Source organism: Anabrus simplex, chromosome 1 (genome assembly GCF_040414725.1).
Source record: "Anabrus simplex isolate iqAnaSimp1 chromosome 1, ASM4041472v1, whole genome shotgun sequence".
NCBI classification, from domain to species: domain Eukaryota; kingdom Metazoa; phylum Arthropoda; class Insecta; order Orthoptera; family Tettigoniidae; genus Anabrus; species Anabrus simplex.
The window spans coordinates 1,234,706,463-1,234,728,177 of record NC_090265.1 but is presented as its reverse complement, the minus strand read 5'-3'; the positions used below and the strand labels follow the sequence as shown (position 1 = coordinate 1,234,728,177).

The window sequence follows — 21,715 nt, the reverse complement described above, 5'->3', positions numbered from 1 at the left end:
CATTACACTTCGTAAATAACTGAATTGGTGTACTACTTCAACTTGGTGGTCCTGTATTTTTATGTAGCATTCTGTATTATGTCTGCTGATTTTCAGTGCTACTGTTTTTGATGGGTTCAGTTTCATTCCATAATCATCAAACTTCTTACATCATGCATTCAGATTATTTTGCACTCCCTTCTCTGTTTCATCTCATACTGCCACATCATCTGCAAACACCAGAGCCTGAAGATCTTTATTACCTTTCCTTTTAGTTCCTTCAAAATGGTATCCATAACTGCTATGAATAGAAGAGGTGATAAGGCACTTCCCTGTTGTACTCCTTTAGTTGTATTGAACCATTCAGAGTGACCATCTCCAATTCTGACACAGCTTTTACAATTAGTATATAGCATTTGGATCTTCCTAATAAGGTACTCCTGTACACCAAGTTTTCTAAGACCCAAAGATTGACAGATTATTGGGCAAAATCGCCGATTCTTCAGGCTCCTTTCCCGAGGTCACTCCTATCTAGGGATAGATTTTGAGCGATTTTGTCATTTTTACACTTGAATGACGATCAAACCTGTGTTCCAAAAGGTCAACCCAACCATGATCCCCTGCATAAGATTACACTGATATATAACCATTTTATTAGAAAATATAAAGAAAATTTCTATCCCACTGAAAATTTGACAGTTGGTGAGGGCATATGTCCTTTCCGAGGCCAGGTAGGGTTCTGTGTTTACATAAAGAATAAGTCAAACAAATATGGAATCAAGTTTTACATTGTCAGTGATGCAGAATCTGGTTACGTTTGCAACGACGTATGATCAGTGGTTGAAAGGAAGTTGGATGAAAACCAGTGTGGTTTCAGACTATGAAGGGACTGTCAGGATCAGATTTTCAGTATGCGCCAGGTAATTGAAAAATGATCCGAGAGGAATAGACGGTTATGTTTATGTTTCATAGATCTTGAGAAAGCTTATGGTAGGGTACCAAGGGTAAAAAATGTAAAAAGAAGGCTTATCAGAAATGGCTCCAAACAAGGGCTGATGCAGACAGGGAATTGTACATAGAAAAAAGAAACAGGAACTTAAAAAATAGGTGCAAAGAGTGTGATATGAAAATCAGCCTTTCCAAGACGAAAGTGATGTTAGTAGGTAAGAAATCCAACAGAACTGAATGTTTTACAAAGCTGGAACAGGTAGATAATTTCAAGTAATTAGGGTGTGTGTTCTCCCAGGATGGTAATATAGTGAGATTGAATCAAGCTGCAGTAAAGTTAATGCATTGAGCTTGCATTTTCTATCAGCTGTGTTCTGTAAGAAGGAAGTCAGCTCCTGGACGAAACTATCTTTACATTGGTGTGTTTTCATACGAACCTTGCTTTACGGGAGTGAAATCTGGGTGGACTCAGGATATCTTATAAGTTACATGTAACACATGAAAGTAGCGAGAATGATTGCTGGTACAAACAGGTGGGAACAATGGCAGGAGGGTACTCTGAATGAGGAGATAAAGGCTGTTAGTGGTCACGAGAGGTCAATAGAGGAGGATAGGTTACCTTGGAGAATAATGGATTTCGTTACGGAGGGTAAGAGAAGTAGAGGGAGACCAAGGCGACGATGGTTAGATTCAGTTTCTAACGATTTAAAGATAAGTGGTATAGAAATAAATGAGGTTACAGCTGTAGTTGCAAATAGAGGATTATGACTACAGTTAGTAAATTCACAGAGGCTTGCAGACTGAACGCTTAAAGGCATGAAGGTCCATAATGAGTTGTATGCATTGGTCATGTGTAGTGACTAGTGATACTGTAGTTGTTAGGATTTTTATGGTTGTATTTGAAAATAGTGTGTGCCATACTCATTTGTTTTGCTTATTTGTAAGTGTTCATTGATAGTTTGAGTGTAAAATTGTTTAGGAATTTTGTTTTTATTTCTAGTGATCCATATGCTGGTGATACATCCTCAGATGAAGACAGCTTTGATACCCTAAAGCCTATGATGATAGATGTTGATCTAGATCTCACTGCATTCTCCAATGCTAGGAAGTAAGTAGCTGTGTTGTTATGTGCATGAAAAACTTTTTTTTTTTTTTTTTTTAAATTTTTCATACACTGTTTGGTAGGTGTTCATTACCTATTTAAACCAGGTGTAAGTGTTATATGTATACAGCATATTTTTTCAAATGCTGGAATTGAACATATATGGAAACTGTACAGAAATTTAACAAATATGTGATAAATACCCTTGCACTAGCTTCTTGACCTTAGAGATGGGCAGAAAATAATACAACAGTTTTTTGGAACTTTTCTGAACTTAAAACTGTTAAATGAACAGTACGCCGCAACATTCTGTTCCAAAACAATACTGTTTCTAATTGCCTGCACTCCAGCTGGATTGATCTAGGTATTTGAGAACCTTGCATGCTACAATGGTTGGTGGATTGTTCTGACTCCGGGAGAACTTGAGTGCTAGTTCTCTACAATGTTTCTAATGTTCTTTGGAACTAGTCATTGGTTGCAATGAACAGCAGTGGAGCACCAAGGGACTCGGCGAGGGAATCCGCGAAATGCGAAGTTGGTCAGCAATTTAACAACCCATGAATCTGCAGAATGTATGACACATGATTATTATTATTATTATTATTATTATTATTATTATTATTATTATTATTATTATTATTATTATTATTATTATTATTATTATTATTATTATTATTGTCTTTGTTCGTATTAATTCTTACTGTGTTAAGCCATGTGCACTGTCAATTACTAGTGTTTTTTAGTGCACTTTACGGCTTTATGTTGTGCTATCTACTGTAATTTGTAAATTAAACGTGTTAGAAGATATCCTAGCAATTATTTTAAATGTAGTTATTTCTGTATGTAGTTTTAATATAGTGCTTTGCCTCTTCTGCTTCCACTCATCTTTGATAGATGGAATTAATTCTGCGTCCCGAGTGAAACAGCCTGCCTGAACATTGCCGGGAAGCGGCTGGGGAGTTAGATAACATTGCTTTTTGTCTTTTTAGCATATCATTCGTCTGGTTCATAAATTTTCTGATAACTATTGGTACGCAACACACTGGTTCACCATAGTGTTTCAGCTATTCGATCCCTACTCTGAGGCACTGATTGAATTGAGTAGTGTGCAAACTTAACATAATATGGCAGAGGAGCCTTCACGGCTGTCGTGTGGCCTGCTCAATCCATTGCGAAGCATGGGCACGTCAGCTAGTTTATTCTAAAATACAAAACTGGTGATTTTTTTCCTTCAAATGTAACCTTTTCTGTTTTTTCCTTTTTCAAATTCTCCATTTGGAAACTGAGGAGTTTGTGCCCACCTTGGACTGCCTACAAATGCTTTTGGCTGTTAAGCTCAAATACCCAGAGGGGTAAAACTTAACTTGCTAGTTCGCAAAAGAGAGAGATCAGACTCACACGATGTCACAGCATGCCACACAAGGCGGCCAACTTAGTAACTTAGGTCAGGCTAGTGACAAGAACATGACAGAATATGAGATACGTCTGGATAGTAACAAGAACATTGGTCTGTATTATTTAGGTCTAGCTAGTGAAGAGACCGTTGGACTGGGGGCATTAGCCCCCAGGTTAGAGCTGTGAAGTGGCCCACAGGCTTGTAGTATCCCCTGTGACAGAATTGGCTAGTGAAAAGACCATCGGATAGTTACGTCGTGGATACTGCAACAACATCCAGCACATGTCACTTTCAAACCCTGCAGTTTCATTATTTTCATGGAATGTGGTAGTAGTGGGCCCCACATGGAGAGAGCTCTATCAGAGACAGTAGGAACTGCCCTGCAGCCAGTAGGAACACAGAAAATGGTCGCATTTCAGAAATTGATATAGTGTCAGTTTTAATTTTTCTGTACAAGTAAGAATACTTCTAGTAGTAGGTTGGTGGGTCCCTGACAAGCATAAAGGAAGGATCTCCCCTCTCATCTACTTAAGGTACAGTTTCACATCACTTTTGCATGATTTTTACCTTCCTGTAAATGCAAACAAGCTGGTAAAATATAACCCCCAAAATTTGTCCCAGCAGTTCTTCAGTGTATTTTTTTAGAGTCCTACCAACAGTGTAGATCAGTTCTCTGCAGACTTTTTGTGTTGGCTGCCTTCTAGAGCATAAAATTTCTTGCACCCACCTTTCTCTCTTCCTTCTCTATCACTACTCATTTTATTGCACAAAAATCCAGTTCACAAGAACTTCTGTTGTTAATAATAACAGCAACAACAACAACAACAACATCTGGCCTATGACAGCAAATGATGCTAGTTAAAAACATTGAAGAAATTATATCTAGACAGTGGAAGTTTAAGCTCTAAAATATAATGTTTTAGGTGCTAAAAATAGGCTTTTAAACTGCTGTATTTAGGCTCTATAAAATAAAGAATAGGCAAAAATAAATGGACAGATATTAAAACAATAGAACAGTGACATTGATATAGGTGCAGTAAGTGAATGGTGTGTGGCCTCAGGAGAGGCCAGGTGCAGGTCTTTTGATTTGATGCCCGTAAGCGACCTGTGCATTGTGATGAGGATGATGATGAAGACGACCATACACCCAGTCCCCGTGTCAGGAGAATTAACCAATTATGGTTAAAATTCCCGACCCTGCTGGGAATCGAATCCAGGACCCCTGTGACCAAAGGCCAGCACGCTAACCATTTAGCCGTGGAGCCGGAGAGGGGTGCAGTGATTAGTAAAAATAATAATACCACTACTATCACCGACTACACTTATGTGTATACACTAGAGCCCCGTTAATCCGAACCCCACCAGGCGAGTTGGCCGTGCGTTTAGGGGCGCGCGGCTGTGAGCTTGCATCCGGGAGATAGTGGGTTCGAATCCCACTGCCGGCAGCCCTGAAGATGGTTTTCCGTGGTTTCCCATTTTCACACCAGGCAAATGCTGGGGCTGTACCTTAATTAAGGCCACGGCTGCTTCCTTCCAACTCCTAGGCCTTTCCTCTCCCATCGTCACCACAAGACCTGTGTCGGTGCGACGTAAAGCCACTAGCACAAAAAAAAAAAATCCGAACCCCGTTAATCCGTAAGTCTGGTTAATCCGAACGGAAATATTCAATTTTCTTTAAAAAAATTCCGGTATTGAAATGAAAGAACATATTATAGAATGAAGATTTACTTGCATTTTATTAGTCATATTTTACTAGAATAATTTAATGTAAACATAATTACACATCATGAACCATCAATCACTGGTCGTTTATCTTTACAAAGTCTGTTAGTTTCTTTTGCCATAGTGATTGGAACCTACTCGAAGATACATTGTTCAACGAACGTCTCATAAATATCACATCAGTGGGCATAGCAGCAGAGTGTTGCTCGACATAGCGTACGGCAAGTTCTAAGGCGGCCGCGGCATTGTTCGTCGTGGTCTTCGTCGTCATTCTATTCCTCATCAACTCCAGATTCTTTCTCCACCATAGCTTCAATTTCTTGGTCTGTTGGTAATTGATGACAATCAGTTTCCATCCACTCGCTAACGTCATTTTCATTGTCATTTTCTCCTCTACGGGTTCTTAACTACCCTACTGTAATTTTTAACAGTATTTTATTAATGTAACTGCTAAAGAAGCGACATTTAAAATTACAGTATGTGCTGTACTGTGTTGTAGAAACTATTTTCCTCAGACGGTTGAGGCTTTGGCCTTCTGACCCCAACTTGGCAGGTTCGATCCTGGCTCAGTTCGGTGGTATTTGAAGGTGTTCAAATATGTCAGTCTCGTGTAAGTAGATTCATTGGCACGTAAAAGAACTTCTGCGGGAGAAAATCCCGGCACCTAGGCGCCTCCGGAAATCGTAAAAGTAGTTAGCAGGACGTATTATTATTAGAAAATATTTTCCGGTTTATCCGAACAGACTCCGGTCTCAATTAGTTTGGATTAATGAGACTCTACTGTATTTTCACTTAACCCAAATACAAAAACACATAGAATTATGTACACAGTAAATCAATTGATGCACAAGTGTTATCAAACAGCTAAATTATTTCAACAAATAACATCAACAGCACTACAACTCTAACTCTTCCCAGAACTATAACTTCAACTAACTGCCTGAACCCATACAAAATCACCTAATAGATCATGATTGATTCACTATGAGTGATTTTTTTTCATTTTATCCGTCCCAAAAAGCCAGGAGGGGGGGGGGGTCCTAATATGCAAGGGGTCTAATACACGAGTAAATATGGTATGTAATCACATAAAATATTTAAGTCTGAGATTAGTATACACTCGCCACAACAAAAAGCGCAGCACGGTATAAACGCAGAACAAATGATGTGTAATTACACTACCTGCAAAAAAAAAAAAACATTTTTGTGCGGTAAAAAGGAAAATAGGTGGGTTTTATGAATTTCTTAATGCAGAATTTGAGAAAAAAATGGTTTTGGCGTATCACATCTGGTTTAATGGCAATTTTACAAAATGTTATTTTGTCCTTACGTAAAGTTGTTGATACTTAATATTGATTAAATTTGATATATTAATGTAAATTTCAGCTTGCACTAAATAAATATAAATGCTGCTTTATAAGCAAGTAGATGGTTTGTGTTATATTTTTAATGTATATTGAAATTCGTAAAACTGAAGCATAAAGCGCCTATTTAGTTTTGGCTGTACAGTTGCTTTTAGATTAATATAACCGGACCTTGAATAAAAATGACATGGTTAAACATACATAGTTTTGTTACTTACATTATGTGCAGGTTAAATTCACACCTCCGTCTTTTCCCGTTTTCCGTGGAATTTCCGGGTTTTTGAAGTTCTTGAATGATCTCTAGAAGGGTCGTCTCGTGCAATCGACCAACAGTAATCGGCCATCATATTCAAATCCCAACGTCCCTGATAGTGTCGTTCTGCATCTTTGAGATCCTGGTGAAACCTTTCACCTTATTCTTCACTGATAGCTCCTAAATTTGGAGGGAAATAATCCAAAATAATCCAGATGCGAAGCTAAGAAATTAAGCTTAAGGCTCATCATTACAACAGAGTTCCTCAAACTTTACCAACATTTTCCTTACAATTTCTTTGGATTGAGGGTCCTTAATGTTGCCAAGGAATTTAGTCACTACATCTTTGAATGCATTCCATGCCTCTTTCTCAATTTTGGTCATCGTGTCTGTGAAATTTTTATCCTTCATCAGTTTACGAATCTGTGGTCCATCAAATACGCCTTCTTTGATTTTTGCATCTGAGAATGAGGGAAATTTAATGGATTAATATTGGAAGCGTAGGCTACTTTTATCTAATGCTTTGACATACTGTTTCATCAATCCTAATTTGATGTGCAAGGGTGGAAGTAGAATTTTTTCATGGTCAATAATACTTACATTCAAGACTATTTTTGGATCCTGGTTGTAGTTGTTTCCTTTCTGGCCAGTTCACTGTATCCCAATGTTTATCTCGTGCCCTGCTATCCCATTTGCATAGGAAACAGGGAAATTTTGTATAACCTTTTTGTTGTCCCAGCAACAATCCAATGATCTTCAAATCACCACAAATTTGCCATCCATGCTCGTGATATTTAATTTTTTCAAGCACCAACTTTAAGGTCTCATGTTTCAGAAATTTTTGTGGAGTGTGCTAGTGGTACGGATGCCAGAACATTTGTATTATGAAGCAAAACAGCCTTTTAAACTTCTTTTGCATACCTGCCAACCCTTCCGATTTACCCGGAAACTTTCCGGTTTTTAACTCGTCTTCCGATTTTCCGATTTATTTTTACTTCTTCCGATTTTTGACTAATATAACCTCTAGTACCGCCAATACTCTTCCCCTTCGATAAAGGATAAATTCTTACGTACTTGTGTAATTTACGAAACCTTATTTTCAAGCGTATTTATTTGTTGCTTTATTTCGTGAATATTTCGTCCGTCGCCTCCGTGTATCGTGTTTCCCGCACACCACAACAGCGTGCGCGCTTTATGCAGCTGGGGATTCGGGGCGGCAATCGTCCTGCAAGCAAGAGGCTAGCGCGCGCTAGCGACTCAGTTAATCGGGACGAAAGAACGAGTTTATTGTGCTGTTCGCGCGCTGTTGACATCTTTTCTGTGCGCAGTTTCGTCGGAGTGGTAGGCCACGTGTTTCCCCCCTCTGTCAAAGTCGTTTGTTAATAATGTATGGGACATATTGAATTGTTTTGCATGTGGTACTTTCGCGTATTTAAGTGCATAATTTTAATGAATTTAATGTTTTTAAGGGGGTTCTTGTCGGTGACAGTTTCTGGCATTTTCTTTTCTCGTTATGGCCAAAAAATATAACAAACGTTATCTCCAAGTGTTCAGAGATACCTATAAATTTCCGTTCATTTCACCGTCTAAGGGAAACTACCGTATTTTTCGCGTAATTAACGCTCTTGCATAATTTACGCATCCCAATAATTTTGGGTCCAAAGTGGAGAAAAAGAAATGTTCACGTATTTGACGCACCCACAGCTTCGAACATCCATCACTCAGCTCCGGATGCGTTTCGAAATAAAGATGCCAACTACTCAAGTAGCAGGCTTCCTATCGCGAAGCAGGCATTCCACACACAGCGCAACTTGCTGTTATTAGCCGTCAGGAAATCCCAATGCACTAGTTTTACGAGTGTTTCGGGTACGGGACCTTCTGTGATCTCAAAATTGTTTGTCAGTACACAGTATTCCAGTAATACTGCATCATACAAACTCGCGGTGATCATTTACTTCGAAACACGGGAATAGAGCAGCGGGCAGCAAGTATTCAGTGTCCAACTGAAACGTGCGCTACGGTACCGCGGTAACAGAAGTGCACTTCAAGCGGCCAACAAGTCTCCCAAAGCATTTCGCGGACCAATAAGCGGCAAGTTTCTGCAAGTAGAGGATTATCTGCTTAAATATATGATTTTGTTGCGCAATGTTGGATAAGCCGTTTCTCACGAAATGCTGTGTTTTAAAGAATGAGAAATAGCCGCGGCACATGGAATCAGTGTCCCGGATTTGAAGGTTAGCCGAGGCTTGATTAATTTTCTGAAGAGAAATGAACTTTCGACGAAGAACAACATTATGCCAAAAAATGATGAATGATTTCAACCATTGTCATCGCTTTGTGATTGAGAAGCGTGAAATGAAGGAATATTTGATCTCCCTTTATAGGAACCGCACGTCAGACGCCAATCAGTTTCCGTAGGGGAACCTGTCCTAAAATGACATACTTCGATAAAACGACATACCGGTCGTTTCTCCTAAATGACGCATGGGGCAGCACTTATCTCTAGATTGAATTATTCATGGATTGGTAAGACTGGAGCAGAGTTTATAGCATTGCTGTTGTTGCCGCGGTTTTTGTGTAGTAGTGGAAATCTCTCAACATCACGTCATTGAATTATAAAGTAAGTGTAATTCTATTACCAAATATGTTTATTTCAAATAGCGTAACAAATTTTTTACATATAGGGTAATTAAAAGCATTCATTCTGATTATTTTGTGGTATTTACATAACCCCTCACACAAGGCGTTTGTGAGCATTGCTGTGATGTGTTTGAGGTTAACAATGTTGGTAAAATGACATACTGTGTACTAAGGTAAAATGACACACTATGTCATTTTACCCGAGCAAAGTTTAATTTCATTTTCCTCCTTCACACTATTAAGACCATTGGTAATTGGATGAATAGGAGTAACATCACGATTGTTGTTGTTGTTGTTGGTTGTTGCTTAACCTTTTGAGGTATGGGAAATTTGTGGTCGCCAACCCGTTGTTATTATTATTATTATTATTATTATTATTATTATTATTATTATTATTATTATTATTATTATTATTATTATTATTATTATTATTATTATTATTATTATTATTATTATTATTATTATTATTATTATTATTATTATTATTATTATTATTATTATTATTATTATTATTATTATTATTATTATTATTATTATTATTATTATTATTATTATTATTATTATTATTATTATTATTATTATTATTATTATTATTATTATTATTATTATTATTATTATTATTATTATTATTATTATTATTATTATTATTATTATTATTATTATTATTATTATTATTATTATTATTATTATTATTATTATTATTATTATTATTATTATTATTATTATTATTATTATTATTATTATTATTATTATTATTATTATTATTATTATTATTATTATTATTATTATTATTATTATTATTATTATTATTATTATTATTATTATTATTATTATTATTATTATTATTATTATTATTATTATTATTATTATTATTATTATTATTATTATTATTATTATTATTATTATTATTATTATTATTATTATTATTATTATTATTATTATTATTATTATTATTATTATTATTATTATTATTATTATTATTATTATTATTATTATTATTATTATTATTATTATTATTATTATTATTATTATTATTATTTGCAGAGATAATGGTTGGGAGTTACAAGAGAAGTAGTACTCGACAATCATGGGATAAAACAAATATGGAGCAAGCCATGAATGCTGTTAAAAAAAAGGAAATGGGCTGGTATCTTGCATCCAAGACCTTTAATGTCCCACAAGCTACGCTGAGGAGGAGAGTTCTAGGGAAAAATAAGAACGTAACTGGTGCTGATAAGGGACTGGGCCACTATCAAACTACTTTTTCTTTGTTCCTGGAGGTTGATCTTATACAGCATATTCAAGATCTTGAATCTAGTCTTTTTGGTTTAACACTGGATGATGTTCGAAGGCTAGCGTATCAATTAGCTGAAAGTAATGGATTAGATCATCGTTTTAGCAAAGAAGAGAAGATGGCAGGTTAGTATATTTCTGATAAACTGTAAACTATTTGTTAAAAGGCTGTAGGATAGTGTCACTAATTTAATTTATCACAAATGTGTTTATCTTTTCTAGGCTGGAAATGGTTACGTGGTTTTCGGAAGAGGCACCCTGAGCTTTCATTGAGGCGACCAGAAGCAACTTCAGCAGGAAGAGCCCAAGCATTCAATAAGCCACAAGTCTCTCTGTTTTTTGATAAATTAGAACTTGTTCTTACTCAGAATGGTATCCATCCAACAAGGATTTATAATGCAGACGAATCGGCCCTCTCCACAGTTCAGAGGCCCCAGAAGATTCTAGCTTCAAAAGGCAAGAAGCAAGTTGGTTCTATGACCAGTTCTGAAAGGGGTCAGCATGCGACCGTAGTATGCTGTATGAGCTCTGCTGGCATTTTCATTCCGCCTGCAATAATATTTGCTAGAAAGAAGTTCAAAAATGAACTTTTTGATGGAGCACCTACAGGAACATTGGCTCTTATAAACGAAACGGGCTGGATGACAGGAGACCTGTTCCTTCAGTGGTTGAAACACTTCCAACAACATGTCAATTCATCAAAAGACCAGAAGGTGCTTCTACTTGATGACCATGCTAGTCATAAGCATGTTGATGTGCTAACATGTGCTAAAGACAATGGTATCATCATGCTCTCGTTCCCTCCTCACTGCACCCATCGGCTTCAGCCTCTGGATGTGGCATTCTTTGGACCACTGAAGACATATTATAATCAAGAAGTATCCAAATGGCTCAAAGCCCATCCAGGAAGAGTTGTTACCCAGTACCAAATAGCTAGTTTGTTTTCATTAGCCTACGGGAAAGCAGCTTCAATTCACAATGCTACCAGTGGGTTTGCCAAAACAGGCATTTGGCCTTTAGATCGTGATGTGTTTCCAGATCATGTCTTCTGCGCAGCAGCAGTTACGGGAAGGTCTCTGCAATGCGAGCAACACCAGGAAGCAAACCAGGAAGACCAAAACAAGGCAAACGGTGAAACATTGAAAGAGGCTGCAACAGCATCCTTCCCACCTCTTCAAGATTCTGTAATCCCCTCCAGTTCCTCATGCGCAACACCGTCATCCTCTAGGTCTTATCCAATTGAGAGTAGGCCTACATCTCCATCCTCATATATCAGACCAGTTCAGATATCTCCAATGCCTTCTGCATCACAAACTGGTTGTGTCTCAAGAAAACGCAAACATGAAGGGTCTCAAATACTGACTAGCAGTCCATACCTCAATGAAATAAAAAATAAGGCTGCAGAGAAGAAGAAGGTAGTATCAAGACACGCTGCTCAACAGGCAAAAAAAAGCTTTATTTAGGTACTGACAGCGATGAAGACGTGGATATTGATGCTGATGATGACAATGATGTACCATGTCTCTATTGTAATGACTTATTCAGTAACTCTAAACCAAGGGAGACATGGTCAAAGTGTACTAAGTGTGCAATGTGGGCACACAATGAGTGTGCTGGACTCTCAAGAACATCAAAAGCATTTATTTGTGAGTTGTGTGAGTAAAAGGTCTTTTTACTTGAGATATCAGCAAGTATGTCATTTTACCCAAGTACCTGAGATAAAATGACATAGTAACATGTTTTTGAAAATATTCAAATTACAAGAGACAGAAACATTGTATTAATACTTAAGTTATGCCACAATAGTGCTCCTTTCTAGGGTTATTTAATGTTCAAGAAATAAATGAGTTATCTCAAGAATTATGTCCACAGCAGTGTTTTTATTTTATGGTATGTCATTTTAGGACAGGTTCCCCTACGCCACAAGTCGAAGAATCGATAAGAAAGGAACATATAGTACGCGCTATCGGAAGCCAAAAACAACGATGTACTGCAATGCTTGCTGATGGTAGAAAGGCCACACCTTACATTGTTCTAAAACGAAAAACAGTGCCTAAAGCAAAATTTCCGCGAGTGATCCACGTTCGTATTCAACAGCAAGGATGGATGGACACGTCACTCGTACAAGATTAGATACGAACGGTTTGGGGTAATGTAGCAGGGTCCCTTTTTCGATGCCCGGCCCTTCTCGTGTTGGATAGTTTTTTTTTTGTTTTTTTTTTTTTCGGTATGCCATTCAGGCCGTATTTTCAGCTCGTAATGAGAAGAATATTTTCTAGTGTCGGTACTTGAAACCCACGTGTCTAACTTACCTGATGTACCCTATTTGACTTTTCAGAAAAAATCTCACGCCGGAATTTTATGCTGTATGACGATAATCGCAAATGAGTTGAACCAATTGTCTTTATATTATATTTGATGTATCTTTTAAACGTAAATGAATTATAAGTAATTTGTAAAGATCTGAATTCCTTGAATAATTTACGCATCCGCAGTTTTCGCCTGTATTTTTCGTCAAAAAAGTGCGTTAATTACGCGAGAAAATATGGTGTTATGGATTTTGTTGTGTGTGTCGGTGTGACATAAATATTATTATTCGTATGTAAGTGTCATAAATGAGAGTAATTAGGTACATTTTCTTGTAACCATAGTTTAAGATTTTAAATTTAATGATCAATTCGCACTGTAACTGTAGATATGTATGCCTTTTATCCTGACCTATTTTCACGTAGACTGTGGTGAACTATACGTGATGAAATCCAAGAATTAAAAAATCTTCCTATTTTTGGGTTGTAAAAGTTGGCAGGTATGCTTTTGGAAGAGTCAATAAAAACACGCCAGTTACTAGGATCATACTCTTTCTCTCCCAATTGACGTAGAAGATTTGAAACATCTGTACAAAATACAAGTTCATCTTCTTTTGGAATTCTTTGTCACTATTTCAGTTCCAGGAAAATGTAACACCATGTGCCAACATATTCTTTTCGTGCAATCTTGAACTAAGTGCAGTAGAAGTCCGTTATAGCGAGAATTCGTAACAGCGAAAAATTTACTCGCTATAACGGATTGTCGTTACATCCGATTTTGTATAAAAGTCGGGAAACCCCCCATATACATAAAAATTGGTATGAAACGGCAACAAGTTTGTTCAAAACTTGCGTTTCCGCAGATGATATCCACACCGGCTTACTTGTTTGTTATTTTTCGAAATCCGATACTAGGTGGAAGTTTATGTTTAATTTCATTCTGAAAAAATATAGCATCGTATTTCTCCAAATCCAAGATGAAACCCACTTTTACCTTCAATAAATTTAAATCAGGCTCAAAAAGTACTTTGTAAAATCATATGAATGCCTTCATTGTACAGTAGGCCTACACATTTTTAGACACCAAACATTATTTATTTTTTTTACTTTTTTGTGGCTGCACAATTATTTATTTCCGTGGGTTTAAGGACCATTAACTTAAAATTGGCTTCATAATACCAAAGAGAACCCGTTGAAAATTTGCCGGCAATACCTATTCCATGCGTCTCTACAATACGACGATCCATCAGGAAATTATTCTTGCTGTCTATAAAACTGTTACTTTTACTCAGCGTCAGATATAACCGGCTACCGCTACACGCACATCTCGCTTGCCGGGTTCGGCCAAATTCAGTGGCTAGCGCTGTATAGGTCTAATCGCGCACGTTGAAAGTCAACGAACGAGTTTATTGCGCCACAGTATGGCCATTCCGCCCTTGCGTTTTTCATGCACATACCTCATCACAATTTCATCTTCGACATCCTTAAAGTGTCCTTATTGTGGACCACTGAATGCATTTTTTGTACAGTACGCATTTTTTTTTTTTTTTAGCTCTTTGTCTTCACACTAACGCCAAATATTAGCTTTAGTTAGGCCTATGCCGTATTTTCTTGAGGCTGCACAATTATTCTACATTTACGAGTGTTTAATAACCATTAACTTACAGTAAAATTGGTATCATAATATCGACTAGAACCCATTGAAAATTTGCCGGCAATACCTTTTCCACGTATCTTTACAGTACGACTATCCATCACGAAAATATTCCTGCTGTCTATAAAACTTAATTTTACTAAGCGTCAAGTACAATAGACGTGTTATAACTCTGCCACTGAGTAGCCATGGTCTTTCTAAGAATTTGAAGGCTCGCATGTTTTGATGCCATTCTGCAGATTTGAGAAGCGTTTTTGTAGAAGCTAATAGAACGCCATACTCTCTTCACTATTTCCTGAGACCCAGTGATGTTACACACAGGCACTGTACAACTGGTTATCGCGGCTAGCGATGTAGGCTATAGTAAAGAGCCGGTCGTTTGTCAACGAGTTTTGTGCACGTGTGAAAAGAAGTAGCGTATTTACTGCGGTAGTTGCCAGTGGTATCCATTAACTTACTGTTAGGCCGTGAATGCAAGACATACCCTTGAGTTTTCGCATGAGATTCTGAGGAAAAAAAATGGCTTGGATTTGGAGAAATACAGTATCACTCCAGAGGTTTCTGTGGCAAACATTTCAGTTTTCTTCTTCAAACGGCATCACCTGACGTAACCGTATATGTATCATGAAAACATATTTGAAACGCATGTACAGAAATGATAACCTACTCGCGAAAAATTTACATTTAATGGCCTTTCTGAAATTTAACTAGATGCAAGAAGATATAAAATATCCTCTGAAATCAGTGATGTAATCTGCCATATCTTGAGGTGCATCACATTCTTACTTAATTTCCATGTATGACATTCAAATCAAGATATCGTTTAATTCAGTCATTATTTTTAGCGAGCTAACAACTACTGTCAAAACATATCGGATGTAAGGCTCTTCAGGCGTTTTGCTCTATTAACCAGCGTTTCGTCTTAGGTCTGACACTAGACTCATCAGAGTGGGATGTGTCAGACCCTACCCACTGACGCTGGGGTGTATGCAAGGTTCTTAAACACTACTAAAGGTTGGGCCCAACGCGAGCCGAGCTGCTATTGGTTAACGAAATGACGTCACAGTAGGAGCAAAGCAGCCGAGCCCAGAGCGTGCAAATCAGTAGGAATCCCATAATATCAGCAAACATTACAGTTTCTCAGAACTGATTGTACACCAGACATAAAGATTACTGCTGTTATAAGATTGAAAAAGAGTACAGCATAGTAACTTTTCGTTATTTCCATTACGAATAAGGCGTAAATGTAACGTGACGGCGCACAGACCAACACTTGAAATTGATTAACATTTCCAAGTTCCTCTATTTAGTTTGAGGAAGGTTACACGCTTTCAAATCTGTAAACATAAATATTTAGAGATGTGAAATCTTTGTCATATTAAATCTTTACAGCAGAAATTCCGTGATAGAACTGCTGTATGTTAACATACGATATACTGACTCACTTCCGCAGGTATCGAGTTTAAAGCTTAACACACATTATAACTGCAGCAGAAGTAAGTTCATATTCGAAACCATGCATAGATAGTCCTGGAAAACCTACAACCTGTTTTCCAGTCTTTGACTGGGTCAGGGATGTAATGAATGAACCATATATAGGCTATTATTACAATGGGGTCGCCACTCCCAAAGTGATTAATGACTGATAAATGCTATGAAATGATAATGGAGAGTGTTGCTAGAATGAAAGGTGACAGGGAAAACCGGAATACCCGGAGAAAAACCTGTCCCGCCTCCACTTTGACCAGCACAAATCTCACATGGAGTGACCGGGATTTGAACCACGGTATCCAGTGGTGAGAAGCCGACGCGCTGCCGTCTGAGCCATGGAGGCTCCACATAGATAGTCTACTTTTTAAAAATTAAACAATAAGAAAGAACAAGAAAAACACTTCATTAGAACACAGTCCTACCTGTGAGATTAGATGTCATGAAGTGGTTGCTTTTGAAGATGAAGTCAACTGTCGTGCCTTTCGCCGATGAGCTGCTATGGATTTTTCAGTTCTTGTCCGAATGTTCATTTGTCATATGCGTATAAATATTCTCGTTCTACCATACATTTTTAATATTTCTGGTGGTACAGCGGGGAATTTACTGCTAATTATTTGACACACCTTGCGTATAATATTAGGTATGCGTCACAGTTCAGCTCGTCCGTGAGTGTCCCTGAAAATTAACTCAAATTCCTTTATTTGGTTTACCATTCTAACAATAGAACGAGTAGACCTCCCCGAGGATAACATTTCTATCCATCCCACAGGGGCTGTACCTGAAGAAATGGAAAGCATTTCCACAGTGGGACTTCACATTGAACTGTCATATTTTCTTTCACGGTCGGCGATGTAGCTGGCGAGGTACCATACCGAAATCCCTTTGCTGAACAATCAGGTGTCGCTGTAGATGCGGTGAATCTTTTTTGCTATTTATTTACGTTGCACCGACACAGATAGGTCTTATGGCGACGATGGGACAGGAAAGGCCTAGGAATGGGAAGGAAGCGTCCATGGCCTTAATTAAGGTACAGCCCCAGCATTTGCCCGGTGTGAAAATGGGAAATTACGGAAAACCATCTTCAGGGATGTCGACAGTGGGATTCGAACCCACTATCACCCGGCACGGGAAGCTCGCCCGGTAAGCCCAGGAATTAACCTGCTACTCATTTCTAATGCACGCCAGTGAACCTTAGGGCCAAGGGCCAAGCCTCTTTTTTAAATTTTTAGACTTCTGACAGGAAATCTGGTATGAGGGCAAACGAAATTCAATGCCCTTTGCTATACCCATACAATGGTGAGAGCAAAAGAACCATCATGACGACTGCTATTTTTGTATGACCTATGTTGTCAGTTACAATAAGAAAAGTAAAAACAAAATTAACACTAGACTCATCAGAGTGGGATTATGTTTTGACATTTTTGACATACCCTATTGCTGAAAAATATCTAATTCCCTCCATGGGAATTTAGAATTTTCCATTCAGAATTGCTAGGCGGGCAATAATTCCATTGTGGAGATTTATCTCCCGTATGCAGTTATCAGACTGTGCCTCTTATAAGGGCTTCTGATAAGTTCACCTGCATACACCCCACGGGTGGCCCAGATTGGTTGCGCAGTAGATGTTAGTTTTCCCTCGTCCTGCTCGTGATGTCATCACAGGAGCACTGTGACTGTGTAGCATACAACAGCACGTGTATCTCATTTCGTTGTTTATATATGTCTGTCTTATAGAGAAAGGATTTCCACATAATAACTATACGTAATTTCTTTCTGCATATTGCTTTTGGTTTATATAGTGGTCTACTGTATTTTGCGTAGTGTGTGTGTCGTAGTTCGTTTCTGTAAGATCTCTGTTAAGTTGCTGTGTTTCGTGCAGTGAGGTGCACTTATTTTCTTTTCGTTAGTTACGTGAACAGTGTAACAGTAGCTGGAGTGAAATTTATGTGTTCATAGTACAGTATCATTGCAATAGAAAACTGTGCCGTTAATGATTCACCGACCGAGCTCGATAGCTGCAGTCGCTTAAGTGCGGCCAGTATCCAGTATTCGGGAGATAGTGGGTTCGAGCCCCACTGTCGGCAGCCCTGAAGATGGTTTTCCGTAGTTTCCCATCTTCACACCAGGAAAATGCTGGGGCTGTACCTTAATTAAGGCCATGGATGCTTCCTTCCCATTCCTAGGCCTTTCCTGTCCCATCGTCGCCATAAGACCTACGTGTGTCAGTACGACGTAAAGCAACGTAAAGTACATATCTAGGTTATGATAGCTGGGTGATCAGTGAAAATGGCTGCTCCTAGGGAGAACACTGGGAGTGAGCTTAGAGCCCAGAAGTTTGGCAAACTGCCTTTTTTTATCTGGGTGGATGTATCGAACTGTCCAGTAGAGATTAATGTATTTCCGTACATTTGGGAATGGTAGGGTCGTCTTTTTAGCTTTTGTTGCCTATTTGAAAGTTTACTATTGTGGACATTTTCTGTTATTATTTACATATTGAAGTTAATAAACGCAAATAAACATTACAATGAACTACAGTATATTAATAATAAAGAGAACAATTTCATTAATAACATAACATTTGCACGAATTATATTTTCAAATTATACAAGAACCTTGTTTATCCAGATTATTGAAAATCTGGATACTCCAGAAAAGAACTAAAAAACAAATACAGTACACGTTATATAATTTAGTAACATAAGTTGTACAGTAATACTCTTTTTCAACACTTTTCTTACATTTATGACTCTGTTTTATGCACTAAAATATTGTGAGAGTTTTTTGTTTTACATTTCTATAGTGTTTGCATGCAGCACGATCACACAGATGTTTTACTAACATCAGTTCTGTCAGTGTGATTTCAGTCTGTGATTCTAAATAGGCCATCAGTTTGTCTAGCTGCATTGTTGCCTCTCCATGAGTCATCATCTCTTCTGATGGAACACTAGTTTCATCTTTGAATTCACCTTCACTCTCGTCATTACCTGCCGAGGAAAAAGAGGCTATAATTTCTTCATCTGTCATTATGCCATAGCCTGAATTATGTAATTTTTACCCCCCTGCAGGTGGAGGACACATGTAGAATACATCCGCGGTATCCCCTGCCTGTCGTAAGAGGCGTCTAAAAGGGGCCCAAGGAGCTCACAACTTGGGAGTGTGGGTTGGCGACCACAGGGCCCTTAGCTGAGTATTGGCATTGCTTCCACTTACTTGTGCCAGGCTCCTATCCGACCTCCCTTGGTCAACTCTTGTTCTTTTCCGACCCCGACGGTCTTAGAGCATTCGAGGCCTAGGAAGTCCTTCATTTTCACGCCCTTCATGGCCCTTGCCTTTCTTTGTGACGGATCCCTTCTTTATTCTTCTCTCTCTCTCTCTCTCTCTCTCTCTCTCTACCCTCTGTGGGTGGGGGACGCAGACGGAAAATACACCCACGGTATCCCCTGCCTGTCGTCGAGAGGCGACTAAAAGGGGCGACCAAGGGATGATTGTCTTAGAACCATCAAACTACTTTTGATTAGTACCATCACGCGGGGAACACCATGGGTCGCTTTGTCGGTTTGTGATTAGTAGCAGCCAATGTGTGTGTGGACTGTGGGTTTCCAGTACCCATGAGTCATACCCATGTGAGCAATACCACGGGTCTGGGCGTTGCCTGTGAGTTGTACCACTATATGAGTGACACCGTTGATTTGCGTTGCCTGTGATTAGTAGCCACTATGTGAGGAACGCCACGGGAATACCGGTGCCTGTGATTAGTACACATAGGTGAGGAATCTCATCGGTTTGTGTTGGCTATGAGTGGTGCCATTGTGTGAGAAACACCATAGGTCTGCGTTCCCTGTATGACGTACAATACTTGTGAGTAGTACCATAATATTTGGAACACCGTGAGTTTACACTACCTTTGATTAGTACCGCGACTTGAGAAATACTATGGTTCTCCTCTACTAGCGATAAGTGCCATTATGCGGGATCGTTGACATAGATATTGCCCCATTTAGACAAGCATCATCAATTCAGTATTGGGCTTTGGAAGCAGTCCCTTGGTCAGTAATATTGTTTATGGGAATGTGAGGCAATGCGCATCTTATCCACTGATTGTTTTAAATTCATATTCATCAATTCATTCTTCATCATCATGTTTTGAATTCTGGTCAGTGGATGAATTTTGTACTTTTAAATTGTACTCGCGTTTTGTCTCATTTCGTACCATAGGGGCCGATGACCTAGATGTTAGGCCCCTCTAAACAAGCATCATCATCATCTACAGTCATTTTTCAACCAATCATTTACGTTGTTCTCGTGTGCAAATGTGTCGAAGAATTCAGAAGAGTCCACAACTTCACAAACATTGGTGGTAGATGCACAGATAGCCATAGATGTTTCCAAGACTTTTTAATTGTCGTTTCACTAACTTGATCCCATGCAGATGCGATCATATAAATAATATCTTTCATATTTATTGATGTCCGACTCGTTGGCTGAATGGTCAGCGTACTGGCCTTCGGTTCAGAGGGTCCCGGGTTCGATTCCCGGCCGGGTCGGGGATTTTAACTTCATTGGTTAATTCCAATGGCCCGGGGGCTGGGTGTTTGTGCTGTCCCCAACATCCCTGCAACTCACACACCACACATAACACTATCCTCCACCACAATAACACGCAGTTACCTATACATGGCAGATGCCGCCCACCCTCATCGGAGGGTCTGCCTTACAAGGGCTGCACTCGGCTAGAAATAGCCACACGAAATTATTATTATATTTATTGATTTCACTACCAAATTTACACCATATTCCCCCTCTTCTTCAATCATTTTGCTGAGCAGCTGCCTCCTGTATGACTGTGTGATGTTTTCCAATATACCCTGGTCCATTGGCTGCAACAGAGCTGTTACGTTAGGTGGCAGAAATTTCAATCGGATATCACCACTGACCAACTCTTCTACTCCCAGATGTGATGGCGCATTGTCAGTGAACAAAATGGCCTTCAGGTGTAAACCTTGCTTCGTTAAAAACCTTTTTACATTCGGCACAAAGTCTTCTTGGAACCATTTTTCGAAAGTTGCACTGTCCATGCATTCTTTTGGGATGTGTAAGAAACCAGCAAGACAGATCGATTTGCATTTTTAAGAGCACGGAGATTTTTTGATTTCCCTATTAACAGGAGAGGAAATTTATGTCCTCCAGATACGTTGACACATGCCATAATAATTGTAATGCGATCTTTGCTTTTTTTTTTTTATAACCCCTTGCTGATTCATCTAATTTAGACACTAGTGTCTTATTTGGTAGCATGCGACAAAACAGCCCAGATTCATCGGCATTATATATCTGATCTGGCGTTAAGTCATCGGAGCACATAATGTCCTGAAATTCCTTTATGAAACTGTCAGCAGTAAGTTTATCCCCTGAAAATCTTTCACCAGTCACTGAAAGCTGGCGTATGCCATGATGAGCTTCCCACCCTTCCCACCAACCCTGACTAGCTGCGAAGTTAGGATCTCCATTTGCTAGCTTGCTGTTTAAACTAAGTGCCTTTTCTTGTAAAATCGGCCCCAAAATCAGAA

At 38.6% G+C, this 21,715-nt stretch overlaps 1 protein-coding gene across 1 annotated transcript in view; it reads left to right on the top strand.

Annotated features, from left to right (window-relative positions):
- Positions 1–21,715, top strand: part of Clbn (Nuclear export mediator factor NEMF homolog Clbn) — a 140,368-nt gene that overhangs the window by 39,767 nt on the left and 78,886 nt on the right. Inside the window, exon 8 of the mRNA XM_067137608.2 lies at positions 1,928–2,035. Within this exon, the coding sequence (XP_066993709.2) occupies positions 1,928–2,035 (108 nt within the window). The remainder of the gene's footprint in view (positions 1–1,927; positions 2,036–21,715) is intronic.